This window comes from Anarrhichthys ocellatus, unplaced genomic scaffold (assembly GCF_004355925.1).
Source record: "Anarrhichthys ocellatus isolate YVR2014 unplaced genomic scaffold, GSC_Weel_1.0 scaffold16, whole genome shotgun sequence".
Lineage (NCBI taxonomy): Eukaryota > Metazoa > Chordata > Actinopteri > Perciformes > Anarhichadidae > Anarrhichthys > Anarrhichthys ocellatus.
The window spans coordinates 7,798,399-7,824,430 of NW_022280046.1; the positions used below are offsets into that span (position 1 = coordinate 7,798,399).

At 42.2% G+C, this 26,032-nt stretch overlaps 2 protein-coding genes across 2 annotated transcripts; one reads left to right on the forward strand and one right to left on the reverse strand.

The window, feature by feature from the left end:
* The first annotated feature begins 18,271 nt into the window (after positions 1-18,271).
* Positions 18,272-19,866, forward strand: ppp1r3c2a (protein phosphatase 1 regulatory subunit 3C2, duplicate a). The gene is made up of 3 exons (XM_031855393.1): positions 18,272-18,359; positions 18,485-18,566; positions 18,676-19,866. Exons 2-3 carry the CDS (start codon positions 18,553-18,555, stop codon positions 19,622-19,624), a joined length of 963 nt encoding a protein of 320 aa, XP_031711253.1. The 5' UTR covers positions 18,272-18,359; positions 18,485-18,552; the 3' UTR covers positions 19,625-19,866.
* Positions 19,867-22,311: 2,445 nt separating this feature from the next.
* Positions 22,312-23,456, reverse strand: LOC116388212 (phospholipase A2-like). The gene is made up of 4 exons (XM_031855894.1): positions 23,387-23,456; positions 23,134-23,281; positions 22,903-23,036; positions 22,312-22,764 (listed from the first exon to the last, which is right to left on the reverse strand). The coding sequence occupies exons 1-4, from the start codon at positions 23,433-23,435 to the stop codon at positions 22,646-22,648; spliced, it is 450 nt and encodes a 149-aa protein (XP_031711754.1). The 5' UTR covers positions 23,436-23,456; the 3' UTR covers positions 22,312-22,645.
* Between the last annotated feature and the right edge of the window lie 2,576 nt (positions 23,457-26,032).

The window sequence follows — 26,032 nt, forward strand, 5'->3', positions numbered from 1 at the left end:
CCTAATATGCTCAAATATTAGGTAGTCGGTTTTCAAAAATGCAGACATGTCATTTTAACAATTCTTATTTTTGTTTGTATAATAATAATATCTGACTTACTTCCATTTTAATGTGGATAACCTCTTCAACTCAAATTCAAGTCATATTCTGACTTTACACATTTTATGATTGATCTATTATCAGGGACTCCCAAGCTCCACAAAAATGGGGTGAAATATGTATTACCCCCCAAAATAAAAAGTCATGCCATAGACAAACTTGACCCCATATCTTACCCCATCGCCAAGATTAAAGCACATACATCTCAGACCTTTATACATTATTCAATGTAGTCTGTTGATAATAGGTTGGGTTGGTATCAGCACTGGGCTATTCAAATACAGAGCCAACCCCATATATTACACCGAACACCCAAAAGATTGGGTTATTAAGATGTTTACCAAGTGCTGCAGGCTACTATATAAGATGCTCAAGGTTAAATAGATGTTTTTAATTAGGATACTGCATATAGTATCTGTAGCACATTAGTTTGACATTTTTGGAAATATGCTCACTAGCTTCCTTCACGAGAGCTAGATGATCAATACAAACCAGTCTCGCGTCGAGAATGCTATCAATCGTCTCATCTTACTCTGTCAAAGAGAGAGAGGATGCATATTTTCCCAAAATGTGTTTGGGGTATGAGAGACCATCTTGTGATGGGATCACACCAGCCAAAAAAAAACAATCCAATGCACTTTGTACCCCCTACTTCCAGTGCAATAGTTTGGACCACATCCATCTTCGAAGGAGGCCTTCATTGTGATCTCAACTACACACATGTGAATTTGTGTGTCCCCATATCACGCCAGGGGCGTGATATGGGGAGGGGTTGGGGAAATGGCAACTTCCCCACTTCCCACCCCTTACCACTGGTGCTTTTGCTTGGACCACGCCCATCTTCAAACCCAGCCTCCATTTTGATCTCAACTACACACGTGAAGTTTTCTCACTGTATCTTGCACAGGAGTTGACAAAATATTTCCACAGACAGTACCCAAAACCTCTTCTGTGCTAGTCCCCGCTGCAGTGAATGTCTCCAGGACCACACAAAGAGACTCACAAGGTGAAAACTGTCACGGCTGGTAATAACAAAAGGAAATGTTGCCATTGTGACTGAGCAATCTGCATTCAATGATGAAGGCCATGGGATGTGGTTGAAAGCATATGACACAAAAGCTAAACTAAAGGCTAAAGTTAATATTATTTTGTCAAATATCTGTTCCCAAGGAAAAGACTAATCTTTCACACAGAAGTTTCAGGCATTTCTCAAGATATTTCATAGTTGGAGTTCTGCTACTTTAAGGCTTTGGTTTAGGTGGACGTTTAGAAATCAATGAAAGACAAACAGTTACTCTTTTCTTCTCAGTATCTAACGTCTTCTGTCTAACCTCGACATTCTAAATCATGCAATTATTTATTTTCATGGGCAGTGCTTTTATGATACAGATCAGTTTGTGATTGTTAATTTAACAACTCAGACTTTAATTTCACCAATCTTAATTAACTAGATATAATATTTTCATTAAATCATAAGTGTAATGTATCAGCATCATCACCACTTTCTTGGTTTTATTCTAAAGGGCAGGCAAGAGTGCAATTACATTTTCTCCCCACTCATCCACAGAATAAATGACCTGTCTATTATCAAACAAAAGGAGCCGAGATATGATTGGAATTCTCCTCCTGAGATGTGATCCTCGGATGATTTAAAGTTAATTTGGGAACCCTGGAATTGCACAATAATTCCACGGGTTTCGAGAATTATTGTGATTTTTTTTAGATATATAGAGGAAACGAAAGAGGGACGGGGGTAAAGAACGAGGGCACGGAGAATAAAAGGGGCGAGATCAAACAGCATCACAGGGAATGAGGAAGCAGATGGGAGAATTTTTAACACAGTCCTGCCTACCTGCGTGGCTAATTCCTTCTCGCGTCTCTTTTCAGCCGAGAGCAGCTTCAATCCGACTGTGTCTTTTCAAAATGGAGGGTGACTTACTCGCACTGACGTGGCGAGCGGTAAAATCAGATATATTAGCTCAACTGATTGCATTACGGCTCAGAACATACTTTTTACCCAGCTGCTTTCTGCAGCATCCTTCCATCCTTTCCTACCCGGGGTCATGTTACAAGAAATAGAGTCTTGAGATGAGTGCAGGATTATGTTGTCCTATTTAAGGGTAAAAACACATTGCCTTCTTTATATGCTTTGTTTGGTATTCGAAATGTCTATTCACATGTGCAGTGACACCACCGCTCTTCTGTGCGTGCCAGCCTTTGGTAGTGAAGCTCCTGAGAGTTAACACAGTGGTTTAACTAACAGCCTTCACTGTCCTCCAGTCTGAGGCTCAAGGCCTCTCAGTAATGGAGAAATCCACTGGAATCGCTACAAGACTCCACCACGCAAAGCCTACAGGGATCACAGCATGCATTATAGGGAATAAGCTGTCCCAAATTATCCCCCGGCCCCAAGGTCAACGTACTGTGCCATGCGTCCGCAAAATGGGTTCGAAAAGAGCCATGTAGCACTGGAGACTTTTGCACTCCTCCTGGAGCTTGGCGAGGATTAGAATCCATTATTTACGCGCAGTCGTCTGTAGGCCACCACATGGGAACTTTCTCTCATGCAATAAATACTGTATATACGTTTCCACGGCTGCATGGTGGTATAGCAGCCGTGGTGATACAAATGCACTGGAGACTGTGTATTCTACTCGAGCACCATGGGGCTACTTTCCGTACTACCTCGCTAGCATGTATGCTCGGGGCATAACTTGCTATTTACATAATGTATTAATGTTTTTGATTTTCTAAATTATTTTTTTCTATTAGGCCCAACAAGAACATCTATAGGTCATTAACAGAAGTAAAAAAAGTTTTTTAAAAATACAGCCTTCAGTGCAGTGAGTGCCTGGCAGAGGCCCCTATAGTCCAGTTATTGTTAACGTTCCCAACAGCATACATCATTTGCTGATATATTCTGTCCAAGATTACAGAAGTTGCTTGCGTTTGTGTTTCATGAAGTATTTCATGAGGCTGATTGAGCCGAAAGCCAAAGCCACAAAAACACACCTGTGGGCCACACTGGCCACTGTGGGTGTGCTGCCTGTTCATAATGAAGAAGAAGGTGCAGCGCTGCAGAAAAGGAGGCTTGTGCTAATCGCCATGACTGATGGTCCACTGCCATCGAGTGGAGCCGCGGGAGGACTGCATGCAACGTGTGCACATGGAGACTAGCTTTTGACTCCAGCAGAAACAAGTGGATTCTTGGTAAATCAGGCACGAGTAAACATGTTGTTCACTCTAATTTGTGTGTGCGGTTCATTATTAGATCTGACGAGATGAACGATTAGAAGCATTGGAAGTTTGAACTCTGATGTTGCGATCCCACTTACAAGCAAATCAAAAAATATGTATACACATATGAAATCAGATATTTGTGTGAGAAGTTATCTGCCCTTTCCCTTTCTTCAGATAACTTCCATCAACATTCTTTTGGATTTAATAGGTGAAAGCCTTAAAGGTTGGTAACTTTCACCTGGATTCACCTGACCGGTCCATTTCTTCTCCAGCTGTGGAAGTAAACCCTGAGTACTCACAGCTGTTAGGCAAAATGGTCCGGCAGTCTGTAAATTAGGACACATCTGGTTGTGGAATATCGCTGACCTCTGACAATGCACTGAAATTCTCAAGATGAACAACTCTTACTGTTTAACTAATGGGTCCTAATGTCAGTAATCAACTGGGGATGTTTCAAGGTAATATCTATTAGTTAAATGCGAACCTTATTCGCCTGTAGTGAAATGTATGCAATATTATATGTAAAGGCCGTTTCACCAAAAAATAATTCCCCATACTCTGATAGTTTCATTGCTATCTATATTCTGAAGGTTTTTAAGAGGGGGGGCGCTTGTTCATTATCTGATATATATAACATTTTTTAGTTTTTATAAAAAAGATATATCCAAAATTCCCTCGGTAAAAACCTTTTGAATCTCAAGGCATTATCTTATTTGATAAGTGCTAATATGTAAAAATTTCCTGAACAGAAATCTGATTGTTGTGGGTGTCTCCCCACTGAACGCACTCTTCACATCATCTTTCAAATGGTGTTTGAATGCTGGTTTTGGCATCCTCCATTGATTTGAATGTATCGTAAAAGATAAAATCAATTTATCTGCTTTTCTAAAAGAGAAAAACCAGTTCAGAGCGACAGCAGATCCACAGGTGTCCAAGTGGCATCTTAGGACGGCGACAAGCAAAAGGTCAACCCGATACACACAACTCATCAAATGCCGAGCCAGACGAGCAGCAGCTCAAGACAATGCTGGCTTTCAATTCCCTCAGATAATAACAAGGCCACTTGGGTACAGTAAGTGAGCACATAATCCCAGCTCTTTTTTATTGAATTTCACAGTTCACATAAACTGCAAAAAGAACAACAATATCACCCCCACAATGAACATCTTGTACTCTCTGCTGTCACTCGGTGATGGTAAACTGGTTGTTTACTTTGTAGAGGAATCTATAACACACACAAAAGTGTCCACAATGAAAGACCATAGTTAATACAAAGGCACTTAGTAATAGGAAGTGAAATTGAGAAATGAAATAGCCATTAAGTGACAGTGAGAGGTTAAGAGGAAGCAGCACATCAGGGCCCAAAAAGTCACAAAAAGAAACAAACATATCCAGGTGTGTCATGGGTCGCTATGTGACATTGTCATTATTTATTCCTGTTGTGTGGACGGTTTGTGAAAGCATGAAACAAGTTCTCCACTATACCCTGTAGTGTATATCTGAGGAAAATATGTTGGCATTATGCGTTTCTGTAATCTACAGATTCGTTGAATGACAACGTTTTAGCATTCGGTCAGAGCAGGTTCGGCAGCATATCGGAGCGACCGTTGCAAGGTACGTTGTGTGATGATGAGTGTAGCAGGCAAGAAAGTCCACTAAGGGCAGGTGGGTCAAACACGGAAACCAGAAGTAAACATTGACTTTACGCTTGTTACACGTTACACAACGTTACGTAAGACAGTCCGCTAAGGTTGTTACGTTTATTTATTTTAAATTTTAATTCAAACCATGATGTTTTTAGAGGATGCGTTGCACAAAGTTTATCATTGGGCATTTCTGCAAACGAGACACAAGGCTGATATGAAACATACTTATTAAACATATTAAACATAACAGACTTTTTTTCTGCATGCCAGGAAGGTATAGTAAAGGCGACTTCATGGCCCCCCGGAAGGTAACCAAAAATAGTTTTCTAGGACATATGCTACCTGTTCTGACAAATCCCAGCACCTGTTGCGATGCACTGATAGAAAGCAGAGGATGTGGCATCAGCAAAAATAGATCCATGTCCAGGCTTGTGTCAAAGTAGGAGGCGAGTGTTGGTGGTAGAATGGTGCAGGCAAGGGAATATAATTTCAATGGCATTGATGGGAGAAAAAAAAAGGGTGCGTCCCTTCAAGGCCACCGTAGACTCTTTTTATTAATGATAATGTATGTTCAGTATGCACCATCGTCTCGAGATCTGGAGCGTGACAGTCATGTCAGTTCTCTCTGGTGTCAGTTTCTCATGTCTTTCCGATCTCCAGGCTTAGCTGGAGGTGACACTTTTGGGATGAGGATGAAAAAAGGTAAAGTGCACAGCAACCAAGCGATACTTTAAAAAAAGAGTGTGCCAAGACAAATCCGGGCCAGGTTTTGCGTATGTAGCATCAGAATAGAAGTTACTGTATTATCACTTGGGAAAAGGGGCTATCTGACCACTTCCCTTTTCTTGCACAAGCCAAATATGTGCTGTAGAATTACAGACAGGAAAATGTACTTGTGTTGTTGTTGTTTTGAGCTTTTCTCTCCTGAAAAGCCTCTATCTCACTGTATTTTACTGAGTAAACGTCAATGTGATTGTACGGCATTAAGACATGTTGGATTGTTGCTGGTTTCAGTCCTGAACAAGAGTGAGGATTAAATGATGCAATACATTATCCATCATGTACTTGCTTACGCCCCGCGGGACTTGTCATTTCATGGAGCGCATTTGCACGTCTTCGCTGTTCCACTTATGCAATGCATAATCTCAAATATATGAGGATATATAAGTAGATGGAACAAAGGTAGAAAAGACACCAAAGATTCCATAGAAACGCATCATTATCATGTGTTTCTGGGCTACATTAGTGTTCAATGAGTGCCTCCAGGGACATCTCATCTTCACATGTTAACTCACAGTCATCATTATACAATGAACTGCAGCCTCTGTGTCTTCAGAGGGTTCGTGTCGTATCAGTTTTGGTTCGATCATTGTTTCCTTCTAAAATACATATACAGGATGTAACAAAGTGTTTTATGGAGAACGCAGGTGTCAGATGTTACTTTTGTCATCTTTCCTTTTTTGCTCCGCTGACTTTTTTTTTTTTATACATGCACATAATATTTCAATTGTTATGGATCTTTCCCGACAGTGACAGCATTCTAAGTTGTGTGAAAAATATTGCATTTTGGCTGCTATTTCAAACACGGGGAGCTGTCTGCTCATCTCCGTGCGAGTGAGGAGCTCCTGGTGGAAGGTCACAGACAATATAAGATGGCCCAGGCACGGCAGCAGGCTTTTTTGTTTCTACTCACATTTCAGATATATTTGATCCGAACAAATTGATTCTCAACAAACTCAGACGGGGTTGCGGTGGCGTGAGATTTCCATATTGTATTCTGCCTCCAGAAAACAAAACCTCAACAATTTCTGCAAATCTGTCTGTTAATCTTACCGTTGCTGATGCATTACCCTTTGTTACCCTACTGTATGCAATGCTTGATGTTCAGTGGCCAATGACACCTTCATTAAAAGATAGGCCGCCGTAGCAGATGGGGTCTGGCCGCGACATGAGGATGATAGAAGAGCTGGATCGGGAAACTAGTGTACCAGATTAATGGGGACGAGCAGCTTGGCTCCCTGGCCCTGCTATCACATCCACGCTTGCGACTTCCAAGACAGCAGAGTTAGACCCGGGTGTCCCAGCTGCTGCCTCCACCCATGCTGAGGACCCCTGGCAATAGGAGCGAGACTCGCTGCTGAGTTGACATCTCTCGCTCCGACACCCCTACGATGCCGGCTGCAAAATTATATTCAAGATTTTGATTTCACTAACGGTAAAGAAAAAGGCCACTTGTCTGTTGTGATAAGGCAATAGTGCAAATCTCACTGGTTAATCTTGATTTCTCCGGACATCATTGAGCTGAAAATGATGTGCTGACGCTCACTTTTTCGTTCAATCTGCTGAACGTAACATGATTCTTCCTGTCATGTTTTAATGATTACCACTATGGCTTTACATTTTTATGACATAGTGATCGTAGATTCACCAACCTCATTAGTGACATTAATCTCACTCTGATGTGCAAATCAGCTTCCAAAGGTGTAAAACTTGCTCATCCAAAAGCAGTGGTGGAAGAAGTACTCGTGTATTTCACTTAAAGGGGTACTACGCCTGTTTTTCAAACGGTGTTGACGATGTTTTAGCATTCGGTCAGAGCAGGTGTATATCGAGCAACCGTTGAAAGTTAAGTGGTATGATAACGAGTATAACAAGCGAGGAAGTCCACTAGGAGCGGGTGGGTCGAACAAACAGAAGAAACCAAACGTAAATGTTGACTTTATGTTTGGTACGTGACATTAGTAAGCTTGTTACATAACATTATATATGTCAGAAAATCTGCTAAGAGTGTCTATTCATTCAAGTTAGTTTCATTAGTTACTTTGTATTTTAACACAAACAATGATGTTTCTTCACGTTTGTTGCCCAAGTCTAACTTAAGTATTGACAACGTAGAGATTTGTAGATATCCCACGGAATCAATTTGTATGTATTCCACGTAATCATGAAATGAAGTAAAGTGACATCACGGGAAAATGATAAAACGAAAGACCTACCTTTTTTCATGAGGCATCATACGAGTCATTGTATGAGGATATGTTGCAGGGAATGAATCGCGTGGAATTGTGCATTTCTTGTTTTACTTAAAAAGGGAACTATGGCCATTTTCAAAATCAATGTGTGTTCTTTCTATGGCCTAAAACAGTCCAGAAATGTTAGTAAACGTTAACAACTCTCTCCCAAATCCATAAGTTTGAGTGCTAAAACCCAACCATTCATTGTCTGTTGAGCAGCTCCACACTTTATGAGAAGTGTGAGGCTTACTTTGGTTTCAGGCTTTGACAGAGAGAGAGTCCCTCATGTTCATATTGTTTGGACTTTTTTAGGCCATGGACGTAACATATTTGAAATCTTAACGTTGTTGGTGTTCCACTTTTTTAATAACATGGTAAAAAGGCTCAAGTAAAAGTACAACAGCATAAGCATATATTGCAAATATACTTACAGTACAAAAACGTACTCATTATGCAGAATTATAGATGCATGAATGTGTACATTATTGTACTGTTGCAGCATATTTTTACTGCCGGAAATATTGACTTATAATAATGATAATACATCATAACCTATTTGTTGATTACATGCTGTATTTTCGAACTGCAGAGCAACTAGTAACTCAAGTTTTCAAACAAATGTAGTGGAGTGAAAAGTACAATATTTCTCTCTGACTTGCAATGAAGTATAAAGTTGCATGAAACAGAAATATTTAATTTGAAGTACCTCAGAATCGTACATTGCTTGAGTAAATGTACTTAGTTACTATCCAACACTGTCTGAAACGAACACACTAGTCACTTTACAGGAGAAGAAGAAGTTCATTAAAGGTTTTTGGCTCCAGATCCAACTGCACGATGAATTGCTTCAATTAATCCAAAGCTATTTGGCAGTTGCATTGAATTGTGGGTAATGTAGGTCTTTGACTGGGAAAAAGCATAGAGAAGCAGCAGATTTATTTATTTTCTAAACTGTCTAGTATGTCTAATACTCTACCATCTACGTTCCCAATCCGAACAACCCATCCCACCACTAGAACCCCTAAATAGGCTTCAGTAGGACTCCGTCCGTATGAAATGTATAGCTGATTAACAGAACTGTAGCTCTCTGGGACAGTAAAAATACAATATGTACAGTAAGACACCAGACACACTGATGCTATGCCATTTAAAACACAGAAAAGCAGTGAAAGAGCTTGTGCATAGACATATGTAAGATACATAGTGTGTATAAGTCTTTGTGATGTGATCATACAGGTGATAACTGCCAAAGTACATACAATCCAACTTTGCTGAAGGGATTCAAGGTTGAGATGTTCAAATATCAGAACATTCCTGGAAGCTACTCGGCGTGAATTGAGAAGAAAGCATTTGCCCTCATGTTAGTGAAAGCTTTCTTCTATTATATACAATCAATTTGAAAGTCTGGTCATATCTCTTTTTCTAACACTTTGCTATTGGAGACATTTTGCAAAAGACAATGCAAGCCTGTTTCCTTTGCTGTTTGTAACAGAGGTCGACAAAAACATGGACATAATATAGACATTGACAAAAAGTTCAGATGAGTTCATGCTGTTTTGTTTTTTTTGCAATTTTGCAGCATCCATACATATTAATATTAATGTTCAAAGATGAAACCCCAAATGTGCATCTTTTCTTTGAATTACACCTATTCATGTTTCTGTTTCATGAGCCCCCCCTCAGCACTTCAAGATTAGAGACACATAGCCCTGTTATATAAACACTGCAGTTTGCCTGCCTCTCACAGTGGAGGGGAGTCCTCCCTTCTCCTCCCACAGGATGGTGCTACACCCTCGTCCCTTCTGGCTGTATCGAGAGTCAGCACAAATGATGATGGAGGTCCTGCAGGGTGGTAATGGGGTTACACTGTGCAATTTCCTGCTCCAGCCCTGCAAGCTTACATCAGCCTCCCTCTTCGTTCCTCTTAAAAGCGGAATCCTAATCGTTCTGCCGGCAGAAATGCAGTTTGGGCTTTGAAGATGTTATCCCCCCCCCCCAAAAGAAATAAAGTTTTGGCTTTGAAGATACTATTATAATAGCTATTTATTTATTTATTTCCCCAGAATGGACTTCTTAAAAAGTGTCTGAGGCGTTTCGGATTTGAAAATGAAAACTTCAAAAGTGTTTTGAGCAGAATATCGGCCAAGTGGTTTGCAACAGTGCATTTATATTTGCAGAAACAAATTCTATAAAGTATAGAAATAGGTTATGTATCAATAAATGCCCTCACTTCCCAATAATGATTTCAATTGTGAAAATTCTGTATTCATAATTAGATCATCGAATTGAAACCACAAACAAACTATCAATTCGGCCTTTTTAAGATTTAATTTTCTATCAATTAATTAATTAACTGATATAGAACATACTGTACAATAAAACATTTCATCCATCAACGTCCACGAGAACTTTCAGTAGTCTCAGTTTAACCCAACAGCCTGTAGTCTGATGAGTGCGGGGCCAAAGAACAGCAAGGAAGCTTGCTCGGCATTAAATATGGTCATGAAATCAATTAAAACTTTCACTTACAATCAATGTTTGATTAAGAGAAACGATCATAGGACATTGGCCCAGTCTTTCCCATCACGAGCGCTTTCTCTTTCTCTTTTTTATTTCACTTTCCATATCTCTGTCTTCCCTAGCTAATTCCTCTAACAACATGCATATGTATTTTATAATTCAAGTCCAGTTGCGAGAGGTACTGTAGATTTAGCGCAGAGGGAAAAAAAGAGAAAGTGAAATCTAAATTATTGGTTACTGCACACATGCTGCACACATGCTGCACACGTCTGCACGTATAGACTCCCACAACACTCCTCTATCTGCACTACTTCATGTCTAATTTAGCATGAGACGTTGCATGCCAGTAACAATCATAAGGCGCATTGAGCAAAGTATAAAATGGAATTCAGAGTCTGTCAGTATTATGAGAATAAAACTTGATATCCATAAAAGGTTAACAATGAAATAATGCGACATTGCTGCCACCAACCTCAGGCCAGACCTGGTACTCTGGTCCCCTTCACTGAAGACTGTGTACATCATAGAGCTCACAGTCCCATGGGAGAATGCGTTTGAAGAGGCCTATGAACGTAAGAAGCTACGCTATGCAGAGCTTGCAGCAGAAGCAAAGCAGCATGGCTGGAACACAAAAACTGTCCAGTGGAAGTGGGATGCAGAGGATTTGTGGCTTCTTCGACCATCAGACTGTTGAAAGAGCTGGGAAGCCACGGTCAGGCTCTGCGGCAGACCATAAAGGCAATCTCAGAGGCGGCTGAGAGAAGCAGCCAGTGGATTTGGATCAAGCGGAATGACCCATGCTGGGCTCCAAATATGTCAGCATAACCCACTTGAGAATCCCCACCTGTTAACCATTCAAGCGTCTGCCATTCTCAATGTTGTCAAGTTGGGGAGGGTGTATAGTGTTGAAAGGCTGAAACACTCAATGACACAAGGGAACATTACTGATGATGTGTTCTGGGCCCAACAGTCCCAAAATTCTACAACCTAAACCAAACCAAGATACACCCCACACAGGCTGGAAACCCCCACTTGTCGATCGTCAACCACTCAAAACAAGGTTAATTTCCTGGAAGTGCTCACCACCTTGGCACAAAGGACAGACAAACATCATGTCCTGTGTTTTTTGATTCTGTCAGTGTTGTGAGAATAAAACTTGATATCCATAAAAGGTTAACAATGAAATAATGCGAGTACAACTAACAAAACACAGCAACATGACAAATCTGACAGTTACTTATTTTAATGCTTGCAGGTCGGTTCAGTTTGTAAAGGAACACCCATATCAGTGTTGATGTGTAACTGTGAGCTGTGTAATTGCGCTGTTAGCAGAGCAACTTTTCACATTCATGTTGAGGCTTGCAGGGCACAATGTGTTAGTCCTCAAGCACACAGTTTAATTAACACAGAGATGACGACAGTAAACACACGAGGAATGAAGCAAAGACGACGGCCATGAACGCATTGTTGTGGGTGTTGTTTTATATATTTAACTTTATATACTTATGGGTAGTTTGGGAATTGCCCAGTGGGGATTGATAAAGTCTTAGTAATACTATCAAAATTCATTTCTTGATTATATTCTTGTATTATTAGTCCATAGAGAGGCTTTGGTCAAGAGTTCAAGTCCTGCACAGGTCAAGAACGAACCCAGTGTGGCGCTCCTGGTGCAAAGCAACCCCCACACTGCTCCCCGGGGCACTGTGCAGTAACTGCCCACTGCCTCTAATACTAGGATGAGTTCAATTTCACTGTGAGCTGTAAAATGTGTGACATTTACAATGCAAGCTTTCAAACAAAGTGGAATAAAAAGAATACTATCTACCACTGCAATGCAGTGGAGTAGAAGTATTAAGTAGCAGGAAATGGAAATATTGAAGTAAAATACCTCAAAATTGTTGTTGGGTAAATATACTTAGCCACATTCCAACACTCGTGGATGGTGATAATGCAGTGAGCTCCCTAGTGAATGTCTGAATATTTGCATTTCACGAAACTGGTGATTCACCTGTATGATGAAAGTCGGTCTGTCTTTCTTTCCCTCTTCCTCTCTTCCTCTTTCCCTTTTTTCATTCGACTAATGATTCACCTGAATGATGAAAGACTGTCTGTCTGTCAGTCTCTCTTTCCCTCTTTCGCTCCATCTGTCTATCAGTCTCTCTTTCCCTCTTTCCCTCCATCTGTCTGTCTTTCTTTCTTATTAAGCGAACATACACATAAATAGCCTCATTCCAATAACTGTTGGCTGCATAAGCACCCATTTTTGCATCCTATGATTTTTCTTTGACGTCTTTCAAAGCATCCAAACAGAGGCCTGTGTTTGCTTCGTCACCAGGATAAACAGCTCACCTTTGACCCTGTTGTATCAGAGCAAACAGCTCACCTTAGCTGACATGTACTTCTGATGTGTTACGGAGAAATTAGTGGCCATTAGTGACAGGAGGAGTGTTCATGGGGGCATACTGTAATGTATGCTAAAGTGAATTCACAACACTCATGTTCAAAAACAGCACAAATACAAATGTCCTCTTTAAATCCATTTGAGCCCTTAATGACACATGTGCCACAAGAGGAAATCCAGATAATGCACGCAGACAGACAGACAGAACTCATAAACTGAGATTAATGATGCATGCCCTATGACTCTATGTGAGCTCATTGAACATGCATGCGGCAGACATCAGCCAATTGGTATGCATCATGACTTTCTTGATGACTTGAGGGAGACAGCGGCTGGGAGAAGTCATTCTGGATCAATTTATCTCATTGTGAGCTGTACTGGATTCATGGTGTGTTCATGCGAGGTAAAGAAAAAAAAAACAGACAGTAAGAGAAGACAGACAGAACGCAGACCACCACCTGTGGAGCATTGATGAATGAGTACTGAACCGTGCCTGAATGATGAATAGATATGCTCATATATAGCAGCGTATAAAGCTTTAACAATGACGATGATAATGGAATGACTTGTCAAGACGAGTGGCTAGATATACATGTACTGAAGTGGAAAAAGAAAGTGTCTGTTTGATACTTCTTCTTACACACCGCACACAAGTAACGTGCGGTTAATATGATACGAGGCCACAGTGTGGAATATATTATTTAAATGCAGAGCATAAGCCTTAGAGAGATGTTGTGCAACAAATTAATTCTTCGTAATTATTAAAAATAAAGCACTTCTGTGGACGCACAGCTTGTGGGGGGGAATAGGCCATGTTCATATAATGCTAAAAATTTACAGTATGAAAGTGCAAAAGGGGTTTAGGCTCAAGTTTCATCGTTGCTATAAAAATTCATACGCCAGGCACAGAGCCAACCCGTATCCTGCATGTACCGTTTCACCAAACCTTTAGAAAACAGGAAACGGTTTTCACAATAACCATTAAAATCACAGCCCCAAAATATTCAATCAAGTGCCGTGACCGCACTTTTTACATTTGTGCCATATCTTGGTGTGTATTAAAGGATTCACTGGCGCACATCTCATTATGATTTATCCCTTCAACAATCATATAGGAGAAGACTAACGCTGAATGCTATTCGATTGTCTTGACAACAGGACCTGAATGGAATGCTCTACCACCGGAGAAGCTGGACCGAACAATAAAGTGAGACTGAACACTATTACACTGACTGCGGTAGAAGGAATATGTAAAGCCTTACTGCGTGAGTGAGCTGACCTAACCCATGAAAGTCTGCATAGAGGGCACGCCGGGCGGTGTGCACATGAGTGTATACATGAGTTTATACTGTAGTATGCTGACGTCATGACTCTAAGCTCTGCTCCCTCACTCTGAGTAGAGGTGACACAACTTATGAGAAAAGGCACAAGAGATTCACCTTGTTCATAAAATGTACTGTGCATACTGTATGTTCTGCACATGATGCAACATCTTTGTTGTTTGTTTTGTTTTTACTTAGATGGATACTTTTTATTTCTTCCCATAGTTTTGTTATATTTATTGTGTTATAATTTAAATCTCGATTCATACTATTATTAATTTTCTATTTTTTTATCGAGACCCCTAGCAAAAGCATTTCATACCAGTTGTTACGGCCTATATAGTGTGCCTAGGGGTACACTGGAAGTAACATAAAAGGTGATGGAAAACCTTGGCAAAAGTTTAACAAAAACCAAGAGCATAAGGCAGCGCCAATTAGACACATTTATTAACAGTATAGATGAGCAGGGACAAACCAACTAAATAAGGAAGCGTAGCCATCAGGGTCTCTAAGGCCAACATAATAAACAAAACCCCCATGCTAACTGGAAAAGAAGAGGTCAGCTGGCCTATGAACAAACAAACACAATACTGAACTCCCTAACTAGTCACAAAAACAGGAGAAAACTTTTCAAAATAAAAGGCAGATAACCCCTACAAAGCTTCCATTAACCCTCCTGTCGTGCTCGGGTCAAATCTGACCGATTTTACAAATTTAATCAATCATAAATATTGTGTTTTACATCTGATTGCCTCAAGGCCTCATGATATCCTCCACACTAGGCATTTGAACATATCAAATTGCTGATCACCACTTTCATTGAATTTTTAGTGGTTTAGTCAACTTTGTAACACCCATGGTGTTCCTGGTCAAAAGTGACCGCCATAGGAAATGAATGGGAAACACTAGATTATGTCCATTCATCTGATGGAAAACAGCCCTATACACACCCACAACCACCCCCCCTCCCATACACACACACAGACACACACACACACCTGTGTAAACACCTGTTCACAGCCCCATATATAAAGTTGTACACATTTCAAACTTCAAACAAAAAATCAGGTGTTTGTTATGGGAACCCATCTCTATACCGTGCTTATGTGCCCACACCTTCCAGACAAAACAATGTTTCATATCTACTCACTTTCCCCCTAAATAAACCTTTATATATGCCTTGCTCTCATTTTACTCTGTGAGCACAATGAGTAGGCCACTGATGAGGCGATTTTCTGTCAGAGAGGCTCTGGACCTAATTGTTGAACCAGATGAAGTGATTGAACCGGAGATAGAGGAAGATGTCTCGAAAATTGAAGACAACAATGATCCTGATTTCGATCCGGACTATTATGAGACTGACCAGTCAACAGATGGCGAGGAAGTGGCACCAGAGGAACAGGCACCTCAGGTGACATTCCAGTCCAAGGGTGGCAACTTGCTCTGGTATTCATCCTCCCAGGACAGAGGAGGCAGAGCGAGAGTTGAAAACATAATAAGGATGACGCCAGGGCCAACACGATATGCAACATCTCGTGTGGATGACTTCAAGTCCAGTTTCCAACTCTTTTTACCAGAATCCATTGAGGGTGTTATACTGGACATGACAAACCTGGAGGGGAGGCGTGTGTTTGGGGACACATGGAGAGCATTGGATCAGGTAGACCTCCAAGCCGACATGGCTCTGTTGAGGAGTATATCGGTCAAGCAATGATGCTAGAAAAAGTCTGTGGGATGCGGAGTTCGAGAGGCCTATATTCCTGTCAACAATGTCCTTACAACTTGTGGGGGGGAATAGGCCATGTTCATATAATGCTGAAAATTTACAGTATGAAAGTGCAAAAGGGGTTTTGGCTCAAGTTTCATCGTTGCTATAAAAATTCATACGCCAGGCACAGAGCCAACCCGTATCCTGCATGTACCGTTTCACCAAACCTTTAGAAAACAGGAAACGGTTTTCACGATAACCATTAAAATCACAGCCCCAAAATATTCAATCAAGTGCCGTGACCGCACTTTTTACATTTGCGCCATATCTTGGTGTGTATTAAAGGATTCACTGGCGCACATCTCATTATGATTTATCCCTTCAACAATCATATAGGAGAAGACTAACGCTGAATGTTATTCAATTGTCTTGACAACAGGACCTGAATGGAATGCACTGTGTGATTATTGAATGTGTTGCTCAATCAAACTATCCTGACCACATTTATCAAAACAAACGTTTAGATTTGGAACAACCTGCAGTAAACGGCAAAGAACAGGGTGGGCCTCAGTTTCTGGACGGATCCCCAAACCTCTTTACAAGAACCTGATCTCCAGTTTGTCATTAAATCTGATGTCATGAATGAACCAGTTATTGAAGACAGCCTTAGGCAGCTCCGAGGAATTCTTTAAAGTCTCTCTCAGTAATCTACTGAACTCTGTAACAACATTGGAATGTACAGTTCGCTGCCAAGGGTGCAGCATGGTGAAAACTCCCAGAAAGTTCTTAACGCAAGCTTTTGTTTACCAGCTCTGTGTGCAGCGCCAGCTCTGTGTGCGCACCAGCTCTGTGCGCACCGCCAGCTCTGTGTGCGCACCAGCTCTGTGTGCACCGCCAGCTCTGTGCGCAGCGCCAGCTCTGTGCGCAGCGCCAGCAGCTCTGTGTGCGCACCAGCTCTGTGTGCACCGCCAGCTCTGTGTGCACCGCCAGCTCTGTGCGCACCACCAGCTCTGTGCGCACCGCCAGCTCTGTGCGCACCACCAGCTCTGTGCGCAGCACCAGCTCTGTGCGCACCACCAGCTCTGTGCGCACCGCCAGCTCTGTGTGCACCACCATCTTTTAGCATTTAGCTGTATTAGCCCTGTTAGCTGTTAGCTCTGGAAGCCAAACACACCGCAGGACTCTGGCATGCAAATCAAGAGAGGAACAATTTGTAATCTGTTCTCAAGCATACAGCCATAAATGAGCACAAAAATAGTTATGGCTGATGTGTTCAGTACACTAGATCAGCCACGGACAGTCAAGTTTTGTTTTTTTAAACGATGGCCCTCTACAAACACATTCACATGACACATGAGTAGTATCAAACATATGGAAATACACCACAAGGCCTGTGAGGTTTACTAATATCACAATTATTACTTGTTACATCATAACTATAGCATCTTTAAATGTAATCAGCACCATAATAGGACACTCCTTCAAACAGCCGGATGAAGCTGGTTATTGTCTCATGTTTTTGTCTTTTTGATATTTCTGATCAGCTTTGATTAATGTGTTCAAGGACTAAATTAAGTTTCTGGGAAATACACTTATTTAATCCAAGATGTCAGTTTCAATATAATAATGTTAGCTTTCTTGCTGAGAGTTTGCTGAGAGGATTGTTACCACCCTCTGTCCATTCATGCATTACAGTTTTCTCAAGTGATTGACACATGGTTCATCCAATCGCCTGCCAAGTAAAGTGCCTGCCCTTACCCAAACAGCTTCTCAGGTGGGTCTGTGTAAATCATCTGGCGGGTCAGCTTACTTCCCTCTCGGGTTTAATTTCAACTCATTTCACATGATTAATGGGGGGAAAAATGTATTCATTCAAATTTCAGAACTTGGATATTGAATATACTTTTCACCCTTCTTCCGAAACTGTGTAAAGAAGTATTCTGTGATTGTAAATTGTTATGTTTTTATGGTTTTTCAATCTCTCAGGAGGCTTTTGCGCACAGTACATGTGTGTAAAAATGTATGTCCCAAAGAATGTGCTCGTGCATCAGTGTGCATTTATCTCATCTGATCTGCAGTGGATACAACTTCTTCTTTATCTACATGTAGAAAATGACAAAAGTTCAACCCGGATCACGACGGCAGAAATTCCATGAAAGCAAGGCTCCTAGGCTCTGCCTTTCATGCAGCGGTTTGTTTGGGGGCAGGACATAAACAAAGGAGCCACACTCCATTGGCTAAACTCTACCAATATGTTAATGTGGTGTCAAATAAGGTTCAACCTCATTTCAAAACCCAGCACATAAGCTCCAGAGCAAGAGCAAGAGAGAGAGAGAGAAGAACCACGGCCGTCTCCTCCTTTTTCCTTTGACATTGATCTGATGAAACACAGGCAGTGTTTCCAGCCTGTAAGTACATTCTGCTTTGGAACATCCCCCTTTTTTAACATTTGTCGTGTTTGCATTGTATTTGTATTGTTGTTTAATTCAGTGAGAACTTTTACTTATTCATACATCTTTATTTCTGCTCATAGATGGTTCATAATTAGCTGCAGCCCTCTGGCAAAGACGACAGACTTACAGTAACATCTCCAGCCTGAAAATGAGTTGTACAAGGTGAGCTACTGTGCTTTTAATTGAAATCATTTTACTGCAAATACACATGTGAAACATATACTTGTGGCAATAGATGTCATTTTAAACCTCGTCACGTCTTCGTCCTCAGAGTCCTCCATGCCTTTGGGAGTCACCGCCAGCAGGCCGTGAAGCCCGTCGACCTCGCCGTGTGCCTGAGCCTCAGTCGGCATCAACCTCTCTACCAGCAGCTGTCCAAGTCCCCTCTGAAGCTCGCACCGCATCGTCATCAGCCGACCGGCCTTCACCCTCCGCACTCCTCCTCCTCTTCCCCCATCTATTCGTCCTCATCGCTGTCCTCCCCCGTGCCCCCAGAGCCCCGGAGCTGCTTCCGCAGGGATGCCGGCGGCGGTCCGAGCAAGAAGCGCGTGGTCTTCGCCGACGCTAGGGGATTGGCTCTCACTGCCGTGCGGCTGTTTATCCCCGAGCACACCGCTTCTACGCTCACCACGAGACCCTCCCTCGCCAAACTGCAAAGCCACCAGTCGACCTCAGACAAACTGCAGCGCCACAGGGTGTGGTTCACCCCGCCGACACTCGCCTCTCAAGCCTCTCAAGCCTCCCTCTCACGCCAGCGAGACGTGTGCGTGCAGTTGGAGAGCTGCAAGTTTTCGGAGCACTCCTTGAGTGGCAAAGTGCGCGTCAACCATGTCAGCGTCGACAACGCCGTGTATTTGAGGGTGACCTTCGACTCCTGGCGGAGCCACCATGACATTCCCTGCATGTTCCTGGAGCAGCAGCAGCGCTTTGGGGGTTCTGATGGGGACCTTTTTGCCTTTGACTTAAGCTTGCCAAAGAACATAGATCCAACGGAGCATGTGGAGTTCTACGTGGCCTTCAGGCCTGGAAACAGCGCGACTCCACTCTGGGACGACAACAGGGGGCAGAATTACAGGGTGTGCGTGGAAACGGGTGGATCAAATGGTCAACAAGGCAACGCCTACTGTTGTCACCCCACACTGTCACAACATCGGCCACCATTGTGGCTTTTGCACGTGTCCCCCAGCATGCAGAACTCTGCCGATCTGCAGCACTTATAGAGGAGTTTATCAAACAGAGTCAGAACAGACTGGAAAACTTTGTGTTCACCCAAGTGAAATTAAACCCTCTGAACAGAACTTTGAGAACAATAATGTGACTATGTTCATTAATACATATTTAAGAAAGAGTAAGGGCTTTTAGGGATGTGTGGGCATGCTGAAGTGTTGGATGGTCTGAAGCTCTATCCTGCCGAAATGTGACCAATACATGTGGAATGTTGTGATTAAATCCATTTTTTTAAGAAGCTTTTCTTTCTCTTTTCTTCTCTCTGCTGAAGGTAAATCCCAATCATTTAACACATGCCATTTTATAAATATGCAGCTTAAAGTTTAAGCAAAAACATGACACCGAAACACATATATCGGTACACAAAGAGAGGTGATTTCATTGGGAGAACCTTTTAAACTTAGAGCTGCTGACCCAATTGTTCAACTAAATCAGTGGATGTACTTTCACACAGACGTTGTTTCTCTTGGCTCACATTCCCAGTGTTGCATTTTAAGTAGGCATGTCATGCATACCAGAGGGAATAAGTCAACAAAGTAATAGAACTCCTAGACACTCCCCTACCTGCTGTGAAAGGTGCAACGGCACATTAGGAATTGTTACTCCTTGCACTGTTCTTGATGGCAAGTAACATTGGCCGCATCGGCGCCGGCATGTGCTTTGTACAATGGATAATGGTCAAGCCTGTGTTTATACACGCAAAGGGTGGAGTCCTCATTAGATGATGTGGCAGCCGAAGTGAGAGAGTGTCTCTGTCTGCTTTTGACTCCTACTTAGTCACCTCTCTGTCGGACTTGTTTCTTTGTCCCTCACTTTCTTTTCTCACGGGTCAGTGTCCTCCCAGGGCGGCGACTGTAATTTCGCACATGTAGCAGGTTTACCCACCTTGTACCCTGAAGTGGTTATTTATTCCTGAGGCCGGTGTCAGGCGATGGATCCCTCTCCCTTATTCACATCCAAGGAATGATATGCTAGACAGTGCTCAAGCACCAGACATGTTATCATGCACAACTAAACTGATCTACTTCTTCATATAACTACAACCTATCCTCATAGGTTAGTAGTAAAATACTCGTGGATCGTGGAAGCGGTGTTCCTTAAGTAAGCACATTTTGTGACAAGTAAATCATTCTTGTTTTACACGCGGGAGGAATGGTGGTCTCCTCAGTGTAAGACCAGGTTTTTCTTGACCCATCCACCGTCGTTCTTTAGACTTCAGGGTTCATGATTACGGGAATTTCATACAAATTGATCTTGTGGGGTACCTACGAATTACAGTGCATTCATTTTCGTATAGGCATAGCTTTGAATGCTGTATGAGAACATCCCGAGCTGTAAGTTAGTTGTGCCCAATGCAATATCAACAGAGATAAATTACCAAGCCTTTTAGCATACCATAATCTCAAGTGTAATTATGCACAATTCGCATGTTAAAGGTCTTGCCATTCTAATGGCAATCAAGCTTTATCTATTCGAGACACCTCAGGGAGATCAAGACAGCTGTTCAGTCACTCAAAGCAGTAATCACACCAATTAAAAACTATCCCTCAAAGTAGCATGAATATGGGCGTTCCTGATAACTGCAACATACGCTCCAGCCATAGATCATTAAAGTCCCTAAAAGGACTGAGTTTGTTTCACAGTACTTTCAAATAATAAGGTGGAAAAACCAGTATGTCCTGTTTCATTAAGTGTGATTGCTAGCTTGAGTAATACACTGATGATTTGAATGATGTAAGATGGAGGCAAGACCTGATCCTGCCATCTTAAAAATAGTTTGAGTCATCATATTGACATACATGGAATGTAACTTCTGAATTTAACCCATCCCTAGCTTATTGGGAGGAGTGAGCTGTTGAGAAGCGCCCAGGGAGCAGTTAGGGGTTCAGTGTCTTGCTCAGAGACACTTCGGCACAGGACTCGTAGCAGTCAAGGATCAAACCACCGAACTTGCGGTTGCCGGACGACCCTCTCTACCCATTGAGCCATGGCCACCTATACCTTATGCCCATACTTGCATAAGGTATTAGGTTTGAGAAAGGCTTTCGAGGGCTCCAGTATCTATTTAGGTTCTTTGCAATTGTTGTTACTCTCATGTTATCTTTAAGCCAGCAGCAGCCACAGCTGGCTCACTGCCAGCAGCCAGCTACCAGCTGCTGGTGCTTACACAGTGCTGATGCTTAGTGCTGTCTGCACAATAGCCTGAAGACCGATCCAGTGGGCTGCAGCTGGGATCACAAAGAGCAAACAGCGGTGGCTAGCTGACAACAAGACACTAATGCTGCAATGGCCGGTTTTGTTTTTAATTCTGATGCCAAGAGATCTAAAAAAGCAACCAGAATCTCACCTGCAAGCATCAGTTGTGTGTAGCAGCTGAAGAGCACTACAAGAGCAGCTGGAAACAGATTTCTCTTTATGCGTGTTATTTTTTTCAATCTATGGTAAATTGATTACAAATGAACTACATGTGTTGTGTTGTAGATATTCGAAGTTTGAAAGCTTTCAAAGTGACAAAATATGTATTCTAAAGTAGATAAAAAAGCCACTATTTCCGCACAATGACAATAGTAGTAATATTACAAACTGTTAACAAACTTTACTTCCTGACTGATATATAATAAAAATAAAATGCTATAAAATCCTCATTCACACACACAAGAACACAGGAGTGAAACAACAATCCAAAATATCAAGGGTTTTTTAATTTATTATTCCTAAGCCAATTATTTATTTTTAAAGTGCAAAAATTACATGCAATACATGAAACTTTTCTAGAAAGCATACCAGGACATCTAACACGGACAAAACATAAAAGTCTGTGCTGCCGTTTTCATCCTGCAAACTAGGAAAGACATAAGAAGACTGTGGTGCCGTGTGAGGTATTTCAGCACATGGAGGCAACAGTGTCCCATTAATGTGCATGTGTGAATGTATAAGGTGCATGTTGATATACCTAATAAGCCAAAAATCCTCAACAAATTAAAAAAAATGATCCGTCACTATCTCAGCTGTCTTTACTGACAGCGGTCGCTGGGCAGGTGCTCGTGCTCGGGGTTCCAAGGGGATATGCTAAAACACTCGGCGGCCTTCCTGTCGCACTCGCAGATGAACATCTCACACACGTTGTTGTCGTCTGAGGAAGATATAGCAGAGAAGAGAGAGAGAGAGAGCCTCTGTGACTACCAAAATGCCGACAAACATTCCTAGAAATTTAAGAAAGTGACGATAATATCAGTTTGATTATAACCCGATAATGTCTCGGTGTACTCACTGCCACAGGTGACCTTCCTGTTTGTCTCGTCACAGCTGTAGTCGTAGAACTCGGTGTAAGGATTGTCGAGGATGGGCCAGCACTCGGGGTGCTGCATGGCGGCATTGTAGCAAAGGTCATGCACTTGGCAGCACCTACAGGTAAAAAAAATAAGTAAAACAAGATTTGAATCAGACTGGACAAGGTCAATTATCAATTTTTCTGTATGAAGCAAAGTGAGTGGATCAGGACCTATCCAGATCATCCACGGGTGTACCGGAGCCTCCCATTCCGCAGTAGCAGCCGTAGTCGGCGTAGTCGAGGGCTGGCCAGCTGTCGGGCATCAGGCACAGGATCATCTTTCTGAACTGGTTCAGAGCCTTGTATTCCAACGAGTAGGCTGAGGCACGACAAGCAGGCACCAGTCAGAACTCCCAGTTTTACTCTACTCGAAGACGCATCTATTCAAAGCCACCGTGCATGTGGATTGTCGAGTTGTACTCACCAACAGAGAGGCTCGCAGCCAAGAGAAGCAGAGCCCGGAGGGTATTCATCCCGGAAGTCCAGAGGGTTAAGTCAAGTAACTCTCACTCGAATATCAGGCCCCTCTTTTTATATCAAGAGCGAGACCTTGGGAGCTGTCCCGTCAGCTGTTCTTTTTACACAGGGTTGCACGTCAGACAACAAACACAAACCAGCATGTGTAAAAGCAGAAAACAATTCCCACACTCTCCAAACCCTGAGCCCAGTGTTTGAGCTTCTCTCCGGACTAGAGTGGCTCAACCTAACCATGATTGAGGGATCTAAGTGTGGGGGGGGAGGTAGATATACAAACATGGTTACTAGTTATGGTAAAGACTCATTTAAAAGGCTTTGGGTGAGGTAGGTGCTCGATTGGGTGGTTTTCTTCTGTCTGCATAGTGTTTTTGCTCTGATGATGCTCTTGAATTTCAATTTGTAATTCTATGTATTTTGTTTAGCCCAAAACTCACAAATCACAAATTTGCCTCAGAGGACTCTGCAATCTGTACACATCCGACATCCACCGTCCCAGGACCCTCGCATCGGTACAAGAAAAACTCCCCCCCCCCCCCAAAAAAAACAATCAACAGGGAGAAGAAAATAAAGGAAGGGAGAAATGATAATTGTATGTGATACACTCAACAATGCTTTGTGCCGACATGTCACATTCCCGCCTCATGACACCAAAACATGTTACGTGCAATTATGTTGATGTTTTGTTTTAACTGCCTGATTGGAACGTCTTCCGGGCTCTTTCCTTAAAACCTCTTCAGCTCGGGCCCTATTTGTAGGCCTCTGCTCGAAAATGGCATACCCATACTAAGGAGACCACAGTTCTGTAACTACAAGGTCTATTTTAATAATTTTTGATGCTATAATCAGTTATAACACTTGTGAGATTGTTCAGTGGGTAATATCGTGTATATGTTGCTGGTTAATATAGTAAATGAAGACATTACACAGCTCAAATTGAAAATATTCAGGTTCGCCTGAAAAAAAGCACTTTTATTGATATTATGTTTTTGAAATAATGCAGCTGGCTCCCTAAAAACTCTCCTAAATCATAGCACAACCGATCAAGTAGTTGTTGAATAAAGGTTGGCTGGGATACAGTGAAGAATAAGAGGCTTTAGTACAGAGAGGTCACGCGAGGTCGTCATTTTCGAACCAGCTGTTGCAGCTCTTACATTGTACTTTTACTATATATTTCACTTTTTTTATCACTCATATTATTCAATACATCCAAATACAGCCGTTAGAAATCATTTTGAGAGCAAGGATCCTGTCAGAGCATGTTTCTGGCTGTCATTTATAGGATTTTCTCAGTTGATGTGTGTGTATGGGGCTGTAGCTCAGCCTATCATCGGTCGATTTCAGTCAATGAGCCCGCGTTCGAAGCGTCAGTCTCAGGAATGCTGGTGTCAGAGCGGGTGTTGATTGACAGAGTTTTCAGCGAGTAAAGTTGCAAGAAGCGCCGCGTATCCCCGAGCGTAAAATTCCATTGGCCTTTAAGTCTTACCGCTGGCCCGAGGTGGGTTGACCCCTCTTCTACCGGAAACAGCTCGGAAGTAAACAGGATGTAGTTGGCGACCATGATGGTAGCTCTGAACCAGAGCATTTTCGATGTTATTGTACTAATATTTCATAAAACGTGACCAAAAACCAACGATTTTTTCCGGTAGAGGGCAGTGCCATGGCACCGTTGTCCACTCACAGCTTTCTACTGGTTCAACTGACGGAGAGAAAAACCGACGGTATTTATGCGTTCTGTGGTGAATGCTAATGCTAAACGATGTGCGGATTAGCCGGCTAGCTGCTAGCTTCGTGGTGCAAATATTGATTTGTAGTACACATAACAGCGATTTCTGCCCAGGATTTCATGCTTTTATGGCAGATTTTGTAGATGCTTATATTAGTAGTATATAGTTGTGTTTGGAGTGTGTAAGAAGTGACTTATATGATAGTGTTGCCCATACGTTGCTGTTTAATCCGGGAAAAAAACTGTACCAATCCACAATATTACCGAAGAATAAGGCTATTTTCCGAACAATATTTTCAGGGGTGCTGAGCCCGAGAGCCCCCAAATTTGGGGGCGTCATGCTTAAGAACAGACAATTTTTTTGTCAAAACAGCTTCAATAAGCAGAATAGAATGGTTGATGAATAAAGCAGGTGTGTAAAACAGTCTCCACTTGCATTCCTCTGGTTTCATGTGATTTTAATTTTCCATCTCAAATCCTTAATGTTTCTGGGTAAATATAACATGCCAGGTTGAACGGCCCATGCGCCGTGCTCTTTGTTTACTTTTTTTCTTTTAACGCCTCCGGGCTTCCCCATGATAACCCTGTGTTAAACGTCACAACGCTATGAATTGTGGGTAAGTCTCTCAAACAAAGTCTGATGTTAAAGCTTCTGGAAACTGCGCGTAATGGGCTCAGAATGTCTGCTGGAAAGCCCTCAAGAACTTGAAAATGACTGAGGGATGACCCTAAAATGACCTTTTTGCAGACTTTGCGGGAACAAAGTGGGATTGATGAATGTCTTTCATGTGGAGGTGAGCACGGTTGGCATTCAGCTGCAGCAGACAGAGGTGTGGGGACGGCTCATGTGAGTAATGCCAGGTGATTTTA

What these genes read in the sequence shown, in the direction of transcription:
- LOC116388212 (XM_031855894.1), bottom strand. Translation starts at nt 23,435, where the DNA reads ATGAATACCCTCCGGGCTCTGCTTCTCTTGGCTGCGAGCCTCTCTGTT. An exon ending in GGCTGCGAGCCTCTCTGTTG is followed by an intron (nt 23,282 to 23,386) that starts GTGAGTACAACT and finishes GTCGTGCCTCAG; the next exon opens with CCTACTCGTTGGAATACAAG. An exon ending in CCCGTGGATGATCTGGATAG is followed by an intron (nt 23,037 to 23,133) that starts GTCCTGATCCAC and finishes TTTTACCTGTAG; the next exon opens with GTGCTGCCAAGTGCATGACC.